Source organism: Lacerta agilis, chromosome Z (genome assembly GCF_009819535.1).
Source record: "Lacerta agilis isolate rLacAgi1 chromosome Z, rLacAgi1.pri, whole genome shotgun sequence".
Classification (NCBI taxonomy): domain Eukaryota; kingdom Metazoa; phylum Chordata; class Lepidosauria; order Squamata; family Lacertidae; genus Lacerta; species Lacerta agilis.
In genome coordinates this window covers 3708430-3727967 of record NC_046331.1, presented here as the reverse complement: position 1 = coordinate 3727967, position 19538 = coordinate 3708430, and the positions used below count along the sequence as shown (strand labels likewise).

The window sequence follows — 19538 nt, the reverse complement described above, 5'->3', positions numbered from 1 at the left end:
ATGGTGGAGGATGGAATCCTGGCCAGATGATGTCCTTCTATGCCTAGTAAACCTGTAGTGGGTAAACTAGTTGTTCTTTGTAAGATTACTATTCTTGCCAAAGGCCATGACAAACTTGTAGCAACAGTATTAATAAAATAATACAGAACAAAATCCATAATATAAGCCAACATCCTCGATGCAGAAGATACCAGAGACACCAATAAGCTTCAATGTAGCTTGATTTCAGATTGTACCTCTGAATCACCACAACAACTAATAGTGATTTTATGAAACTCCTTTCCCCTCTCTTTTTTTGCAGCCAATGCACAGAGGGTCACTCTCAGAGTTATGAAGCTATTGTTGTCACTCAAATCAAACTGGACCATTTCTGCCAGGCTGTACCTGCTAGTTTATTTATGTGAACAAAGATTTCAAAAATGATCTCTTAGGTCTATATCTAAGAGGGCAGGCTAACAGATGATGAGTAATATCTTCCACCTGAGGTTGACCACAAATACAAAGTCTGTTGATATACGGGACCTTGTTGCAGTAGCCATCCAAGGCTGTGGTGGGCATCACTTGGAAACACAGCTCAATAAAGGCATTTTTAAGGAAGCTGGTAAGAGTTTAGTCAGATAACCAGCTGTAAAATGCTTTGTTCTCGGAAGTAGATACTAAGGGAGAAATTCAGTATTTCTAATAAGTTGCAGGTCCCTTCTGGATTCTATCCAGAAGAGCCAATCCCTTAGTTGACATGTATTCAAGATAAATGAAGAGCTCAGTTCTGGAAAACAATCATAGTCTAAAATATCTTGACAAGCTGCTTTTCAGCACTGGTTCTCACCCAATTCCCTATAGCACAGCACAGGAAAACACTCAATTGACATAACAGCAATTCTTCTAATATACTTTAACTGAGTGCAGTCAGGTCTTGCCTTAATTGTCAGCCACTTGGATTTTGTACGAAGAAAAGCTCCTGATATTCCTGATGGTAGAGAGTACAGCTTCCGGGGGGGATATATATATATATTCTGCACATTTTCCAAAACTTTAATGGAGTTAAAATCAGAGCCTCAGATTTCAGCACCACAGAGCACTGGGTAAGCACCAAGTATATTTTGCTACCAAGTATATTTTGGGCAGGTTCAATCAGCTGCCCTTTCTTATTGTAATAGAACTTCATCAATGTCCCAATGCTTTTCTCTGCTTTGACTTTCACTTCTTCCATACGGCACTTCCAAGAGAGGGTTTCACTAAAAAGTATACCTAAATTTGAGTGAGTTTGTTCTACAGCTTGCTGATCTAAGCACCATTTATACTTAGGACTGTGTTTGCTAAAAAAAACACACACCACACAATCTTAGTCTTAAGAGTATCAGATAGGCTTTCCTGTCATTAATATAAAAGTTTAAAAGAGTGGGAGCCAGAGTGCAACCTTTTAAACCTACTCTGACCCTCATTTCAGTATTCCTGTATAGCTGTTAGCTCAATAACAGACGTCTGCAGTCAGTATTGGCAATTTGAAATTTCTCCCACAGTCTGTTTCGATTAATAGAGGCAAATGCAGCAGAGATAAAAAGGCTACATAAAGATTATTCTTAATGTTCCTAGTCTATTTCCTTATACTATGGTTTAGAATAAAACATTGATCAATGGTACTGTGTCCTTCTCTGAAACCCACTTGTTTTCATGAATAATGTTGTTATTTTGCAACCAGTCTGATAATTTTTGAAGGAGTTACCATGCATAGCTTTGAGATGTCTAACAAACTAAGTGGCCAATAGTTTTTGCCCTTGTTTACGGTAGTAAATAAACCAGTCATGGTAGGCATCCACCATACTATGTATTCCTTATAGAGCTCAGCTTTGATTTCTACTGGCAAATATAATTATTTTGAATTCCAAAATCTGCTATCCAAACTTCTCCTGCCAAATCAAGTCATATAAAATAAGTCAAGCCCCGACTTCCTCAGCACCTTTTAAATTTCTTAACAGCTGACTAGCTAGAAGAGTTACAGTCCTGTAAGTTGGGGGCAGGAGCAGCTTAGGTTCATAGGACCAAGTCTCTTGCAAACATATTATATCAAATTGCTAGAGCATACAAATAAATTCCTTATCCACCTTATTATCCCAACCTGCCAGGTTCCAGGAAAAACTATTAAGACCTTTTTGGATGTTTTCTAGTCTGTTATGGTATCTTAAAGGAGAGCTGAAGGTATCATAATTTGATTTTCTATAATTACCCCTAGGCCTGGTCTTATCTTGAACATTTGTTAATGTATAATTCTTTTGATTTCTGAAAAAATAAATTGCTAGCAGGGTTGAAGTTTTGAGTCTCTAACTTGGGTATATTTCTACCAATACATGCATTTGGACCAATATAATGAATCTTCCCTTCTTGACTATTGGAGCATATCTGGATATTATTAGTAAAAGTAGCAAAGGCCTTATGGCTTGAGAACGTCCTATTCCTATTCTGCTAAAGATTCTCTCTGCTAGAGTAAACTAGTTTACCTGGGGGGAATTTGGCTGGCATGTTTGCCAGGTTTTCCCTCTCACCCTCTGTTTCTTCTTTTCCAGGCCTGGGGGATTCCAAAGAGGATGGCTTTTGTTGCATCTCAAAGTCAGATAAACTATAGAAGAGAAAGAAGAGGGGATGTCTCAACATGAATTCTACCTAATGTCTGGAGAGCTTATTTATTTTAAGTTACATACCATATTTTCCGGCGTATAAGACGACTGGGCGTATAAGACAACCCCCAACATTTCCAGTTAAAATATAGAGTTTGAGATATACTCAACCACAGATTCTCCAACCAGCGTATAAGACGACCCCCTACTTTTGAGAAGATTTTCCTGGATTAAAAAGTAGTCTTATATGCCAGAATATACAGTAGTCAAGTTCATGACCACTATGAATCACTGAAGTAGCAGACAGCAAGGAACTACCACTTCCACTTGCTGCTGCTCTCACCAGATAGACTGGGCCCCTTCCCACACTTCCCAAGGCCATCAGTTGCACCTGCCCTGTGAGGAGGAAGAAGAAGAGTTTGGATTTGATATCCTGCTTTATCACTCCCCTTCAGGAGTCTCAAAGCGGCTAACATTCTCCTTTCCCTTCCTCCCCCACAACAAACACTCTGTGAGGTGAGTGGGGCTGAGAGACTTCAAAGAAGTGTGACTAGCCCAAGGTCACCCAGCAGCTGCATGTGGAGGAGCAGAGACACGAACCCGGTTCACCAGATTACAAGTCTACCACTCTTAACCACTACACCACACTGGATGGACAGGATTAGCTGCTCTGGGAGTGATGGCATCAACAGAGCCCCTATGAGCCAATCTGGGAGTGACAATAAGTTGAGGATTATTTTCAACTACATTCTACTCACAGCAGACCCACTGAATAGCTCTCAGCTAGTAATGTTCATTAATTTAAAAGGGTATACTCAAGAGTATGACTAGCCATAAATTCCTGTTATGCTCCACTCTGGGAGGAAGTGCATTACAGTCACTTCCAGGCTGGGTGTCAAGGCTTATATTCCAAAATGTGAGCAGCTTGTTTCCATCCAAGCCAGTCATTACAAAAATCTTGTAATGTTAAGAATTTGGTGTCAGAATTTGCTTCTTTTCCTCTTTCCTCCCCATTCTCTCTCTCCCCCCCCCTCCAATCTTTTTAAAGGGTATGAGTCTAATGAGAGGGACTGCTATTTTAAAAATATGATTTGCAAGCCACTGAATGAACTGTTTAATGGGAGAGATTCCTAAGCAGCCTGGAAAGAGTGGCAATCCTGGTAACCCTTCTCATATGGAATAGCAAAACAAACAAGATCCCCCCCCCAAAATGCTAATATAGCAATGATCAACTGATGTTTTAATGGGTTCCTTGATGTGGAATAAGCAATGAACTTTTCCCTTATTTGCGCTGGAGTTCATCAAGGGATATGTTCATTGTCTCACCTGAACCTCACAAAATATGCAGGGAAGCAGGAAGACACCAGACTCAACCTTCAGCCTAATGTAATTCTTAAAAATGTTGTGCCCCGATTGTGACTGCTAAGTGTACTGAACTAAAGAAAGGTTAGCAAAAGGAAATGATGCACTTACCTTGGTGCAAGGCCACACAGTTGAGTCATCTCATCATCTATTGACTCTCCTGCAACAGGGGAAACGAAGCCTTTCAAAGTTAAGCTGAAATGATAAAAGTGCTCTCTCCACCTCCCCAGCTACTGGTATTCAGAGGCACATCGCCACTGAAACAAACCAGATTTTTCCTGGTTCTGCATCCTGCAAAACCCTGGCATCCCCCCCCCCCCCCAGTCAAATGCAGAGGCCTTGGAGAAAAGGGAGGGGTGTTGGAGAGGCAAAAAAATCGTGCAGGTCCCTCTTAACAATTTCCCCCTGCAAATGACTCAAGTCATTGCAATCTGTCCCCCAAGCTTGCTACAGAAAGGACTTAACACTTGCCATGAAAGGTATTACTAGATCCTGTAAAAGCTGCTGCCAGATTGAGTTAGGTTTGGCGCTGCCTGGAGGTCAATAGGCAACACTGCAAGCTTCAAAAAATAAACAATTCAAGCAGGAAACTGCCGTCTTAGCTCCTCCCTGCTCCCCCCTTCCTCAGTTTTTAGATAACAAGCCAGAAAGTGGGGAGATTTTGGTATTAGTATAGCGTGGGAGGCAGCTTTCAACAGGAAAAGGTTGCCTAAAAGATTCACCGAGACTTCCCAGTAAGAAAGGTAGAAAAGTATGATGGAGGAAGTATCAGACAAAGCATATAAGAGTAAAAGTATCACAGAATAAACACAGAATAGATTTGCACCAGGGAGTAAAGAAATCAGAGTGCCAATAACTGCAAGAATCAGACTTCTGATTCACCACTCCATTCATCACCATCATCCTGTGGCTGATGGTCGGAGTCAAGGTCTTCGGGAAACAGACTGAGAACTCCTGCGTGAAGGTCACAATTTAGACTACCTCCTGGAGGTGGAGGGAGTAGTAGTAGATACGGATTGTTGATGTAGAACATTTGGAGACAGGTACGGGGCTGAAGCTAAAAGTACTTAGCTAGGTCTCCTTGGGGCAGTGAAATAGATTGGAAATTAAGGAATAAATAATGCAGAAAACTGCATCAGTTGAGAGAGATTCTGGACAGTTGTGTATTGAGTATTGAGGCTGGTTCATGCTGGGGTGAGCTGCATAAATACCTTGGCTCCGACAGGAGTTTCCATAGGATGAGGAATTCTTCTAAGTTCAGCTGAGGGAGAGCTTCCCTGTGATTGAACTGCTTGCTCGTCCTCCACAGGAATATCCTGTTGCCATACTCTCTCTGTACAGTAAGCATTCTTCAGTCAAAGCAGGGACAGAGCCTCCTGCTTTCTATTGCATACCTCTCCCCCAGTTAGAATAATGCCATATAAAGGGGAATTTATGGCCACACCTCATCTGGCTCTGAGATGTTCTGTATAGAAATCCCCTAGAGAAGGGGAAGGAGGGGCTGGTAAACTGGGAAGATCTGTCATAACTGTTGAAAGTAGCAGTAGCTGCTGCTTACATGGAAGGAGGGCTGGGACTAAAGTCTGAGTAGAGGCAGATCTAGCTGAATCATGTCTATTGCCTTTACAGGCTGTAGTTTGCTGCTGCAATTCTCTCCTGGCAGGAGAGTGTAATTTCATCTGTGCCTTTACCATTTAAATGCAGGCAAAGAAGCAGAACTGAACAATAGCCAGTTGTTTGCAGATTGTTAGCAAAGTGGCAGAAAACTGGCTAAACTCCCACTGAGAACTAACAGTTTCTGTTTCTAAAGCCTTAACTGCACTGAGCATTAGGGCTGGAGAGGGGAAAATACAGAAGCTACTGATATTTATAAGTAGTGAAAATAAGCAGATGGTAAAGGAACTAGAACCACAGAGAAATTCAACAAGAGGTAGAATAAACAAGGAATTAACCAGCCTGAAAAAAGGTGTGCACCAGAAGTCTCAGGAAGAAACGACCACTTCCCACAAGGCAAAACTAAAAACTGAGGAAGGGAGGAGCCAAAACGGCAGCTTCCTTTTTAAATTATTTTTTCAAGCTTGCATTGTTGCCTATTGACCGCCAGGCAGCGCCACAGCTAAACCTAATTGGCCAGTTTTGTTTTTTTTGTTTTTTGTTTTTTTACAGGGTCTCTAGAAAGACAGGGACCTCTCAACTCAATTCCTGAGTCCCCCTCCATATGCCAAAAGACTTGGGAGGAAATGGGGTGGAGAGGAGGCTGCTCTTATTTTGTGCTAAGCACCTGAAGAAGCAGCACAAGTTTCTCCCATGGCCTTGCCTCTGCAAAAGCCCAGAGGAAAGAAATAACCCTTCCTTCCCCCAAGTGCTCTACACATGCCAAAGGACGGAGGAGGCAGTGAGGGAATGATGACTGCAAAAACAGCTGGCGACTGACACCAAAACATATGGATACATTGGGCTGGGGGAACCTATCCACTCCTTGTTTACGAAGGCAAATTTTGTTTAAAGTTTATTATTATGACAGGCTGATGCATAGACATCATATGGAGAACCATGTCTTTTTATATGCTAAGTTTGAGGGCAGGGACCTTCTTACTGCTGATTTTTAAGACTCCCTGGGAGCCTTTTTGGCTACAGGGCTAAGTATAAATGCCTTAACTAAACAGAATTTTTAAAAAATCAAATATGCACCCCCAAACCACAGCCCTTCCACAAAACAGTGGACTGTGACTGCCACTCTTAACTTTCAGCCTGCTTGAATATTCTCCTCCAGCCCTCGTCTTTACTTGTGATTCAGTGCAACCCTATTGTGCAAAGATATATTGAATTGTCTCAGTTGTCAGCAATTTCATTAGTATATATGATACCATCTGCTGATTTGAACAGAAAGGCATTTTAATGTTTATTCGCTGGAGAAACTTATTTCCAATGTGAAGAATTTGATATATGATAATTGAATACACTCAAGTCTTTTGAGAATACTGCTAGGACATGTAAACTACAATATTGTTTCCCAAATTAAAGTCTCTTGGTATCGGAAAACAAAGTAACATCAAACCCAGAAATATTTGCAACCCCATGCTGTGCCCATAAAGTTATACTAAGATGACACCTAATGGGGCATGCACTTGGTAGCACACTTGGTTGGTACTGCTGCCCAAAATGGGATTGCAGTCTGTGGGATTGCCTGGAATTTCTGTCCAGAGTTTAAAATATACCTTTTAAAAACTGAACAGAAGCACTCAATTCTGCAACATTTGTTGAAGATCCCGTAGTATATCTATATTCCTATCTTAAATGATAGATGAGGGGCCCAGTCTTCGACAATCACCATACGATAAGGGGAAAGAGAAAACATTGGCACGCAGATAGGAGCCCAGAAAACAGATAGGAATGTGTGTCTGAGATCTATAACTGAAGATAAGCAACAAGCACAGCCACACACCATACAGACACTGCTGTTCCAGCCTCTCAAACAGCTGGGCGCTTTGATTCAGCTGTTCGCGAAAGCCCTCTGCAACACAATAATCCACTTCGCTGGCCTGCAAGAGCTCCTCAAAAGCTCTGATCAAATTGGACAGGTGCTGGCGGTAAGTCGCACAGATGCTGTGGATCTGTTGAATTTTCTGACGCTGGTAAGACTGCTCATGTACTGGAGAGTGGATTGGTGAATCATGCCTTTAAAAAAACGGGAGGAAACCGGAAACAAACTTTAGAAAGAAGATGAATCTAGCTTTTCAAAGTTTACTCAAAACACAATTTCTAGACTAGAATTTTGCACAAGGCCTGATATTTGTGAGAGACCACATGTGAGGGTAGGGATGCAGGTGGCGCTGTGGTCTAAACCACAGAGCCTAGGGCTTATCAATCAGAAGGTTGGCAGTTTGAATCCCTGTGACGGGGTGAGCTCCCATTGCTCAGTCCCAGCTCCTGCCCACCTAGCAGTTCGAAAGCACATCAAAGTTCAAGTAGATAAATACCCTAGGTACCACTCGGCGGGAAGGTAAACGCCGTTTCCATGCGCTGCTCTGGTTCGCCAGAAGCAGCTTAGTCATGCAAGCAACATGACACAGAAGCTGTCTGTGGACAAACGCCGGCTCCCTCGGCCTACAGAGCGAGATGAGCGCCGCAATCCCAGAGTCATCCGCGACTGGACTTAAAGGTAAGGGTACCTTTACCTTTACATGTGAGAGTATCTATTTCACCTCCCTTCTGCAGTCCCCCCCTTGAAGAAAGCTCCTCTGCAGTTCATGGTGAAGACAGAGGGTGCTATTCAACTATGTCATACTGACAAGTAGATCCATGGAAATCAATGAAAAAATGCAAGTTCATGGTTTTCCATGTGTCTACACTGGATAGGACTTAGTTGGATATCATCCAGTATTTCTAATTTCTTTTAAACACAGTACAATCAACAACTGATAATGGTAGTGACCATTTGAAAGACTTTTCTTACTACCTTGATAATTCAGAAATGCAGAAAATCAGGAGCAAGGCAATTGTTATTGAAATGATATAGTGGGATTTAGAAACAATTTAATTCTCCAGAGCAAATACCCTGAAGTGAACCCAATCAAGTCTGTTTGTACTCTTCTTTCTTGTTTTAACAGAGAAATAAATAGCACAAGGTTTTGCATTGTGTTTTGTGAAATAAATTTTCACTGCTTTACCTTTTTGTACATTTCTTTTGTCATTTGTGGAAAGGTGGCTGAAGTTGTTGTTTTTCCCTCATCTTGTGTATTGTGAACCCACCTGGCATGTACTAATAAAAATCTAATTTCCCCAAACCCAGATGTGATATATAAAACACCACTGAAGAACAAAATGAATACACAGAGAAGTAGCTGTTTGGTAGATAAAGATAAACAAAATGAAACAACCCACCGCAATCATCCTAGAAGCTCTAGCTGAGTTTTCCTGTTGACACACAAGAAAAGTCTGAAGGCCCATCCAGTGAACCATCTTAGTCTCACGGTTGCCAGATACCTCTGAGAAGCCCATAAGCAGTACCTGAATGCAGCAACATTCTCCCCACCTGCAGACCCCAGCAACTAGTAATCAGAGGCATGCTGTATCCAGCTGTGGAGGCATAATATAGCCATCATGGCAGGTAACCACCGATAGCCTTATCCTCCATGAAAACTGTCTAATCCTCTTTTAAAGCTATCCAATTTCTGGCCTCCATTTCATAAGCCTTCATCATACTGCCTCCGATACTGGAGGTAGTACCCAGTCTTTTAATAATTTACCTCAACATAAGAGCAGCCTTGCTGGATCACAACAAAGACCCATCTAGTCCAGCATTCTGCTTCCCCAGTTAGCCAACCAGATGCTGCAACAGAAAGCCTACAGGCAGGACATGAAGAAAAGAGCCCTGTCCCATTGTTGTTCCCAGAAATTGTTCCTCAAAATAGTGCCTTTCAGAGATTCTATGATAGGAAGCCATTCTTAAATGTATGCTCCATGAATTGCTTTAATCCTCTATTAAACCCACCCAAGCTAGTGGCCATCACCACATCTATTGACAGCAAGCTCCATAAATTAATGATGCACACTATGGGACACACACACACACACACCACCTTTATACAGCAGGCTAATTTCTCTGTTCTCCATCCAAACAAGCATGAGGACACTTCAAGCCAGGCGAAATCACTGAAGGGAGTTATGAAGCAGGGCTGGTGAGTGGTCTGAGAAAAGAGATGTGGCCATGGGATAGTTCCGAGGGCCAGATAGGGAGATCTGGAGGGTCACATTTGGCCTGAGCTTCCCCATCCTTGCTCTAAGCTGCCTTCTGATGTTTCCCTAAGCCCTGAAAAACATTTTGGGTACTAAGCAATGCAGTGAGGAATGTGTTCTTGGGTGAATTATGAGGGCCAGACAGAAAGGCCTGGAGGGCTATATATCTGGCCTCCAAGCCTGAGCTTCCCCATCCCGGCCCTAGCATAATCTGTCTCATGATGACACGCATGAGGAGATGACATCAGTACGGTGTCCAAGGCTGCTCAGAGTCCCATGGAGCAGTGTTTTTCAACCTTTTTTGGGCAAAGGCACACTTGTTTCATGAAAAAAAATCACGAGGCACACCACCATTAGAAAATGTTAAAAAAATTAACTCTGTGCCTATATTGACTATATATAAAGTAATTTTTCAATTTTTCCCACGGCACACCAGGCAACATCTCGCGGCACACTAGTGTGCCGTGGAACAGTGGTTGAAAAACACTGCTATGGAGTATTACATTCAAGAACCATTCATGTATTTACTTAACCATCCTGCCCGCTCCAAACCCCCTCCCCAAAACTGCTTTATCATAAGCTCACCTAGCCAGTGAAACTCCTTTAAGTTTATTTTGCAGACGGCACACCTCATCTAGAAGATGTATGTTTGCAATCTGCTCTTTTTCCAATTCCATCTCATTCTCCGACAGCAGCTCCTTCAGCTTTTGAAGTTTCCTTTCATTTTGTTGCTCCAAGTCATGAGATGTGAGATCCTTGATGCGGATTTGAGGCTCCTCCTGCAGCTGCTTATCAGAGAAAGTCTGCAACTCTGGTCTACTGGCATCTATTATGGGAAGAAAAGGATGGTCTTGGGGCAGCTTCCCATCATTCTGAGTTGTACTTAAAATATCACCAGCAGGGAGTTGCTTGGCAGGCTCAAAGTGGATCATCAGCATCCTGTACTTTGCCAGTTCAGACTTCAGAATCTTAATTCTTTGTCTCAATTCTTCAATGTCATCAGTAGCTTCATAGTCAAATGTATCTATGCTTGCAAGTCTGAAGCTGAGTGAAAGCAGGCTCCTAGAGTCTGAGTATGTGGTAGTTGCATCAACATCTTCCTTCTCTGAGAAAGCAAACTCTTGATTTAGCTCTTTCATAGCAAGCTTTGACTCAGTTGTGGTAGTTTCTGTTTCTGGAGATAAAATAATGTGTTTTACTTAAAGGTTAGAGATTATGATTCAGTCTAAGACATTCCCTTATTTTTGCAACCAATGAGGCTTCTGGGTGTGCCACTGCTCAGCACTATCTGCATGAATGGGAAATTTATGGCCCTCCAAATGTTGTGGGACTCAGTTCCCATCAGCCCCAGCCAGCATGGCCATTTGTTAGGGATCATAGGAACTGCAGTCCAGAAGGCCACAGGTTCCCCATTCCTGCTATTACGTAAGGTTTATAGGAGGCGTGGACAACTGGTGGTCCTTCAGTTGTTGTTGGAGTCCAACTCTCATAGCCATCTGCATCTAGTACTCTAATACTGACAGCTCCATTTACACAAGTGGCCTCTGCTTTGTGCAGTCACTTGACTATTCCAAAACTCAACTCAAACTTTCTCCTCTATGTCAACTATAAACAATTTGACTGAAAAGGTCTGAGTGCGCAATCTATTATGAACAACCTGATTGCTCTGACAGTCCAAAAACCTGCTCTAAGTCGTCCCTTTGAAGTACTACATTGCTGGATACAGTCCAATAGTGTTTCCAAGAGTAGCTATGGCAGGAATGTGATAGTCAACTCCATTTGCGTGGCCCCAGCACAAAGTGCCTGGAAATATTTTTCCTTTGGTTACAGAGGTTTCATTTAAATATCCCAATGAATACCAGATTAGACCTAACCCTCAATCATTTCTCTAATCTAAGTGACACTGGAAAGCAATTCAGTTAGGTTAAAATGCCCAAGCTATCTGAATCCTACTCCTTAAGCAAACAACCCCAGACCAATTCTGTTGTGGTTTGCTAGTAACCAAGCAACATTCTTCATGTCCCATAACTGTTCTTCCAGTTTCCATTCATTATCATTTAACGATGGGAAAAATTCCTGGTGGAACGTGCACTTTGGGGGACTTTCTGGTGTTGACAAAAGAGTATACTGGAACTTCCACAGCTGAGTCACATGACTGATAAACTATTTATAATCTGCACTAATTCCTTTATATTTTGAGAGAACCAAAAAGAGAGGGTTAGCTGGTGTTTAGAAACCTCAGGAATGCAAAAAATCAAAAAATCAGAATCCATTAATAATTTTTTTAATCACAAGCCAAGATCAGAACAATTCTGTGGCACTGAGTACATAGAGAGTTGTGCACACATTTCATTCATTTTATTAAAAACCATACTCAATAAATCCCAGGGACTCTTCCACACTTAAAAGACTGTGGTTGCTATTCCCAGGGGCTGCTATTGTGGGATAATTAAGCAAACAATATTTTAAAGTTACAGACTGTGGTAAAAAGGAGCAATTAACTTTAGCAAACAAGCTGTTAGCTGGAATTTATTTAGACAATTAACAAAAATGACCAGCTTGTTTTGCAAGAAAGGTTTGTTCTCCCAATCCCGACAAAATCACTTGTGTATCCATCTCATACCTTGGCTGCTGCTCGGATCCTTGGCTGTTTCACCTTTGCTTTCACCACTGACCAAGGTGACATCCACTTCAGAGCCATTTACTCTGATCAATGACTCAGCTAGAGAAAACATGGAAATGAAGATAAAAGTGGTAAGAGAAAAGGGACACATTTAAAGAATGAAACATCTCAGCAATTTAGAAGTTCAAACTGATCTTCACAGGCACAGGAGCCAAATGTGACCTTCCAAAGGCTCTCTGTCTGGCTCTCAGAAATCTCCCACACAGACCCCTCACTGGTCCAGCTTTGCATGATTACTGTTTTTGCCTGGATGTCCTTAGACTGTGAGAATGCTTCTTGCTTGCAGGGATAGGAGTATGGAGAGGGGGTGTGTGAATGTGTGTTAAATTAGCCTACTGTACAAAGGTAAAGCTTGCATTTATTTCTCCTCCCACTTGTGGCCCCTGATGCGCCCACCACTGGAAGGGTGGTTCTTGCATGCTATGGAAACATTGGTCACTGTCATTCAGAGCAAGCAAGGGAAGGAAGAGCTGAGGAAATTCACAGCTTGATGATGATGACAATAGGCAAATGCCAGATGAACCAAAACCAATCTGTAACTGGCTGCTGGTGAGCTCAGCAAGCTGCAGATTCATTATTGCAGAAGAGAATGTCAAACCTAAGTGGTTAGGTCCCAGTAGAGTTGAGGAACCTGTGGCCCTTCACCTGTTGTTGGACTACAGCTGATGAAGGGAGCTGGAACCAAACAATATCTGGAGTGTGCAATGTTGGCTACCCCAGGGTGAAATGTGAATAACTACAACAATCCAATTATAGGTAGGTAGCTGTGCTGGTCTGCCATAGTCGAAACAAAAAAAATCCTTCCAGTAGCACCTTAGAGACCAACTAAGTTTGTTCTTGGTCTGAGCTTTTGTGTGCATGCACACTTCTTCAGATACACTGAAACAGAAGTCACCTGACCCTTATATATAGTGACAGGGTGGGGAGGGGTATTACTCAGAAGGGTGGTGGGAATGGGTGGTTGGCTGATAGGTGTGGAAAACCTGTTGACGACTGTTAACAACTGCAATTGGTCTTACAGGAAAAAGCAAGGGGTGAGATAGCTTTGTCATGTGTAATGAGATAAGAATCCAATGTCTCTATTCAGACCAAATCCAAGTAATCCTTATTGGGATTGAACTATAAATGGAATTAAAGGGACAGCAAAGTGGTGGTGATAGTGGATGGGAGGGAGGGGAAATGATGCCAACCCTTCAGTGGCACGAGGGATCCCTGCAGTAAACCACTGGCGAGGGGAGAGGGGACAGCAATACAACTGCCTTCCAATATAATCCAGAGTACATCTTTTCAAGGAACAGCTCCATTTCTTCTAGCCGAGTGAGACATTAAATTCTATTCCTCATCCACAATGTTAAAATGATCTACTTTATCTGTCTCCAAGCGAACAAGTGTCTTCATAAAAAAAAAATTACTGTTCTGCAACCATCTTATTTATTATACTTATTCTCTTATGTACCACTTGATCCACAAAGAAAGCACATTCGGGAACCTAGGGTAATGTGCATAATAAATAAGATGTGGGCATTAACATTTTCTCTTCAATGAAACAGACACACATGCCACACATTCATTAAATAGTAAGGGAAGTAAGAGAGAATGGAGAATGGGTGTTTCATTCTTACCCCTATGTCATTCTCCCCAATCTAAATGCTCCCAAACCTGCTATCTTACCCACAGAAAAACAGACAGGGAAGCATGGACACCCATGGAAAGCGTCTGTAGCCTCATGGTACAGTGTCCTCATGTTCAATCCCAGGCATAACCAGTAGCAGCTGATGGAAAATACCCTTCTATGCCCAAAGGCCTGGAAAGGCAGAGTAGACCAGTGTTTCTAAAGCAGGGGCCATATGGTTCCCTGGAGCCCTGCCAGGAAATTCCAAGGAGAGCCCAGGTTACAAAATGTGAAAATGGGAGGCCACAACACGAGGCTAAGGGGCCACAGAGGGAAGTGAGAAGTGAAGGGGGAGGGAATAATTTTTAAAAATAATAATAATCCTGATTTGTTGGCTATCTGCTTGGCCAATACAAGTGGGTAAGGGGTGGCCCACCAAGGCCTAGAGTTCCTTTTTACCACGTGTGTTTTCTTGGAGCATTCCTGGTTTGTTTCTGGTGGGAGAAGACAATCACTGAGGTTCCCATTTTTACCAGTAGAGCCCGCGATCCAGAACCCCCAGGTCAGGTAAGTGCTGGGGTGGGGTGGCAATGGGTAGGGCTGGGCAAGCTGGAGTTGCTTGTTGCTGCCACCAGTGTTGGGCCTGGTGGCAGCCTGGGCCTGACTCTGCAAGGCGCAGGGTGCAATTCACCCCAGTGCCTAGTGGATCAGGGCCTTTGGATGTTGCTGAGGGGTGCATGGCCTGTTGGCATCGTTGGCCCAGCTCTGCAAGGCACAGGGTAAAATCCACCCCAGTGCCTAGCTGAGCAGGTCGTCTGGTGCTGCTGACTTGCATCTAGTAAATAACGTGTCTACTCAGAAGAAAGCCACACTGAGTTCAGTGATCCTTATTGTGACAGAAGTTTGTTTTCTGAGCAGGTTGAGTCATCAAGTATTTTCCCCCCTGCCAGCAAACAATTAACTAACTAACTAACTAACTAACAACAGTGCCTGGATGGGCCAGAGTTCCAAGGGAGGCAGTTGGAGTGGAGGGAGGAGTGTGTGAGGAGGCAGAGCAGAGGAGAGCTGAGAGCTCTCAGGAGATGCTCTCAGGTTCTGAATCGCAGAAAAGACAGAGTCCCACACAGTGCCTACAGGAAAAAGGGTCCTCTGAGGGAATACTCTGACAGGAAAGGGCAGTAGTGATTCCGAGGCCAGGGAGGATTTGGGGGTCTGAAAGGGAAACAGTCCAGTTAAAATCCTAAGTTCCTGAAGTGTGTGTGGAGAAGTCTGGTCTACGGAAGATGTGTAAAAGAAAGTAACCTTAAGCTTGAACAGCATACAGCAGGGGTAGGCAACCTAAGGCCCATGGGCCACAAGCGGTCCACGGGGGTCGTTTAACCAGCCAACGAGCTGCCCCTGAACCGAGTCACCTGCTCAGTGAGTCCCCGCGCACTGCACTAAACCGGTGCGGTGTGGTGCGGGAGACTCACTTCTGCGGCACCAGAAATCACGTCTGCACATGTGCAGACGCCGGAAATCACAGGGACGCGTACTCATGCACAATCCAGCTCACAGAAGGATCTCCACTGCAGTGAACTGGCCCAGGCAAAGTAAACGTTGCCGACCCCTGGCATACAGCCTATAACTTGAAACAGTATACGTTTCAGTATACTTAAAGCAACAGCACTGCACTGTGAATAACCTCACTGTTTGTTACATTTCTGTGGAAGAAGAACAAAAACTCCTTGTTTACATCTGTTATAATAAACTTTGTTTGCAACCTGTTTTCCCAAAAGAAAAACCCACTGTCCCTCATGATTCATTCTCCATTGGGGGAATTCACCTGAAGGAAAGGGAAACTGAGGGCTGGCGCAGCGGTGCCAGCGAGAGAGAGGGCCGTTGTGTCATCGCATATTACTCCCAGGTAAGGGTGTAGGGGGCTATAGTGTTTTATCTAGGCAGCCAGGGCTCCTCTGGATGACAAGCTTTTTGCACCAGGTCAGTGAGGACCACTTGCTTTTTAAAATTCTCCCACGTATACAAAACTCCTATTGCGTCGTTTGGACTGTATCTGTAGTGTCAAATAACTGGGGTCAAATAAGTGTTGTTTACTTTTTATAATACATGGAAGATGGATCTTCCTCGGGAGGGTCTGGACTCTCCTTCCTTGGAGGTTTCTAAGCAGAGGTTGGATGGTCATCTGTCATGGGTGCTTTAGCTGAGATTCCTGCATTGCAGGGGGTTGCACTAGAAAGATGACCCTTGGGGTCCATTCCAGCTCCATGATTCTATGTTTTTCTGCTTCAACAATATTTCATTATCTTGCTATCATTTTATGTAATTATATTTTGCATAAATTATAAAAATTATAAATAAAACATGTTCTATTTAGACAGGATTTTGGGGGGCGGGCTTTTGATAGGGGAGTCAGAACCTCATATTTCTATTGATTTGTATTGATTTTTACTTATGGGGGGCTATAATACCCAGCAACTGGTATTCAGAGGCATGCTACCTCCAACAGTGTATGGAGAACATATCCATTGTGACTAGTGGTGCTTGAGAATCTTGTTCTCCACGGCTAGCGCAACAAAATGTGTCCTGCACCACACAGGCTAGGGACAACCATCCTCCCCCCCCCCTTTCTTCCCGACAAAATAGAAGCCAAGCTGACCAGTCCCAGGGCTGCCAACTTTTAACATGTAAAATAAACAATTTTGATGAGTTGAGGAAGGTGGGTAAAACTGAATGGTGCACACAGCATTTAAACTTGCAGCTTATTGATTGCTGAAGCAATGCTAACCCTGGATATTGCTGTGGAATTCAAACTGGACACAACCGCAACAGGAACAAAATGCCACTGCATGCTTTCTATATTATTTTCAACTGTACTTGCTTGCTTACCTCCTAGTAATATCCCTTCCTGAGCAGATCTGTCACTCACAACTTCACATGGCTGCAATTCATCATTAAGTGGCTGCATAATTCTTTCCTTCAGATCTTCATCCAAGGTAAAGATGCGATGCTGAAGTTGCATGTCTGGCTTCCAGATGGGGTCCTTTAAGGAGATGCTTTCTAATGACTTGGATAATTTCAGTAAAACAGGCAAACAGGATTTCTTGAATGGCTGGCAAGGATCACTCTAAATGACACACAGAAAAATGTGAGTAAGTTGAGAAGGGAAGATCAGTATAAGAAAATAATGGTCACTAAAATCCAGCCTTGAATATTTTGCAAACAAACCTTAACTGAAAGAGGGTAGCATTTTATAGCCTACTCCTAGTTGCAATGTACAATTCAAGAGTAGGTGACCTATGAACCAGGACACACTTACACACATAATACAAATTATGTTGTGAACCACCATAAGATTACAGATATTACCATATTTTTCGCTCCATAGGGCACACTGGACCATAGGGTGCACCTCGTTTTTAGAGGAGGAAACAAGAAAAAAAAAATTCTGGTTTTCCTCCTCTAAAAGCCCTGTTTTTTTGAGGATCAGCTCAAAGTTTTGCAGCTTTTTTTGCAAAGGGAAAAGCCGTTTTTTTGGAGGATCAGCTCAGATTTGTGCAGCTTTTTTGCAAACGGAGAAAAGCAAAGAGGAAAAGCTCTGTTTTAATGGGGTTCAACTCACATTTCTGCAGCTTCTAAAGGAAAGGGAGCCATTTCTACAGTTTCCAGACAGATAATCTAATCAGCCAGTCACATGTAGCTGGGGAAACAAACAACCTCCCTCTGCAGCACATTCAACAATGGAGGCCTGGGCAAGGGGGCAGGGCTGAAAGGGAGCAGGGACTCATCTCTCTCCCGATCTCTTGCTGATCAGCTGCTGAGCAGGGTCCTTTCAACGCCCCCCTTTCTCTTTGTAAAATGAAAAGCACAATCCTCTTTTGGCCCCTGGGCAATTCGGCTCCAGGGACCACCATTTGCTCCATAAGATGCACAGATATTTCCCCTTACTTTTTAGGAGGAAAAAACTGCGTCTTATGGAGCAAAAAATATGGTAACTAATATTGTTTAAATAATAATAATTAATCATAAAAATAAGAAGCACTGCCTTCTCTCTGACTCAGTCTGATGATATTATTATGTAGCCATACTGGAATGGCTACATGGTGCCATGATGCTCAACACACAGTTCACATGGCTAGATTATGTAGCTAGCAAGAACAATCCTGCTGAGCGGGACAACTGGAATATCATGCAAAACATTGCAGGAAAAAAGTTTAAAAGTGCTTCTTTTGGAGAGGAGCATGCTGGCCCCCCCTCATGTGAAAAGTGACATGGAATTCAGTTCAGCTTTGTGACAAAGAGTCAATGAGATTAGTAATAACATGTAAGAGTGGATGAGAAAACTCAAAGCATGCTTGAGGAAGAAAAGAGCTTCTCTGGTTGTTATATTTTTTTGTTATTGGGTACTATTGTTTTGTTGTTTTCGTTTTAATTACTTATTTGTGTTTTTATCTTCTACAATATTGTTATCTTGTGAACCGTCCCGAGATCTTTTGATGAAGAGCGGTATGTAAACAAAGAAACAAGACCATTTTCATTGTTGTACCAAGGTTTAAATAGAAAGGCTTGACAAATTAGATTTCTATAAAGGAGTAATTCAAATTCATTTTATCCTTCTAGGAACCTTATGAATTTACATTAAAAAAAGAAAGAAAAGGGAGTGCCCCTTCACACAACGCATCATTAGCTTATGAAATTCATTGTCACCAAACATTATGATGTTTCAATATTACTTATTTTTTAATTAAATATATTCATGGAATATAGTCTATCAACAACCTAATAACCATACTGGTAAAGAACGGAAGCTCTGTGTCCCGAGGTAAAATAATGGAAGCGGCAACAAGAATTCCAAGACTGGGTCAAACTAAGATTCATCCAGCATAACATTGTGTAGGTTTGTGCTTGCTGTGACTGACTGTGACCAACATTTCAGTGACATGCAAAAGCAAACCCAAACCTAGCAATGTCAATATGTTACCTAGTAACGCCTAGTCCCCCTCCCCTCCTGTACACATTTAAGACAGCTCTTAAAGACCTTTCTATGCCAACAGGTCTACGTAACAGTTTAAAACTTTCTTGAGTTAGTCAGTCTTTTTAACAATGATTTTGTACTGTTTGTTTTATGTCTTCTTTCATACATATTGCTGTACACCACACTAAAAATTTTGAGATGGCAGAATTTTATAAATACTTTTAATAACTAAGGTGCACCACAAGGTGTTTAATGCAAAAGCCTTTTAAGAGAACTCCAATGCAAATGCTGCAGCTTGAGAAAAAGGAGCTCAGCAGCAAACATGCGAACCGTGAGTTCAGGTGCCAGATGTAACACTGCTTTTAAAAACTGGCTGATGTATACAATATGCATAAGCATCTTAAGTATCTTTTGACACCCTAGTCCAGGGGTTGGCAACCTGTGGTCCATGGGCCATGAGCAGCCCACGGGGGTCGTTTAAACGGCCCACGAGTCGCCCCTGAACTGAGCCGCCCGTTCAGTGAGCCCCCGCATGCCGTGCTAAACCGGCGCAGCGAG

General features: G+C 42.7%; 1 protein-coding gene across 1 annotated transcript in view; it reads right to left on the bottom strand.

Moving 5' to 3' along the window:
• Positions 1 to 19538, bottom strand: part of CDK5RAP2 (CDK5 regulatory subunit associated protein 2) — a 144501-nt gene that overhangs the window by 29552 nt on the left and 95411 nt on the right. Inside the window, exons 23-28 of the mRNA XM_033138209.1 lie at positions 16895 to 17132; positions 12337 to 12435; positions 10299 to 10887; positions 7420 to 7652; positions 4086 to 4134; positions 2496 to 2614 (exon numbers count right to left, since the gene is read on the bottom strand). Coding sequence (XP_032994100.1) covers positions 2496 to 2614; positions 4086 to 4134; positions 7420 to 7652; positions 10299 to 10887; positions 12337 to 12435; positions 16895 to 17132 — 1327 coding nt within the window. The remainder of the gene's footprint in view (positions 1 to 2495; positions 2615 to 4085; positions 4135 to 7419; positions 7653 to 10298; positions 10888 to 12336; positions 12436 to 16894; positions 17133 to 19538) is intronic.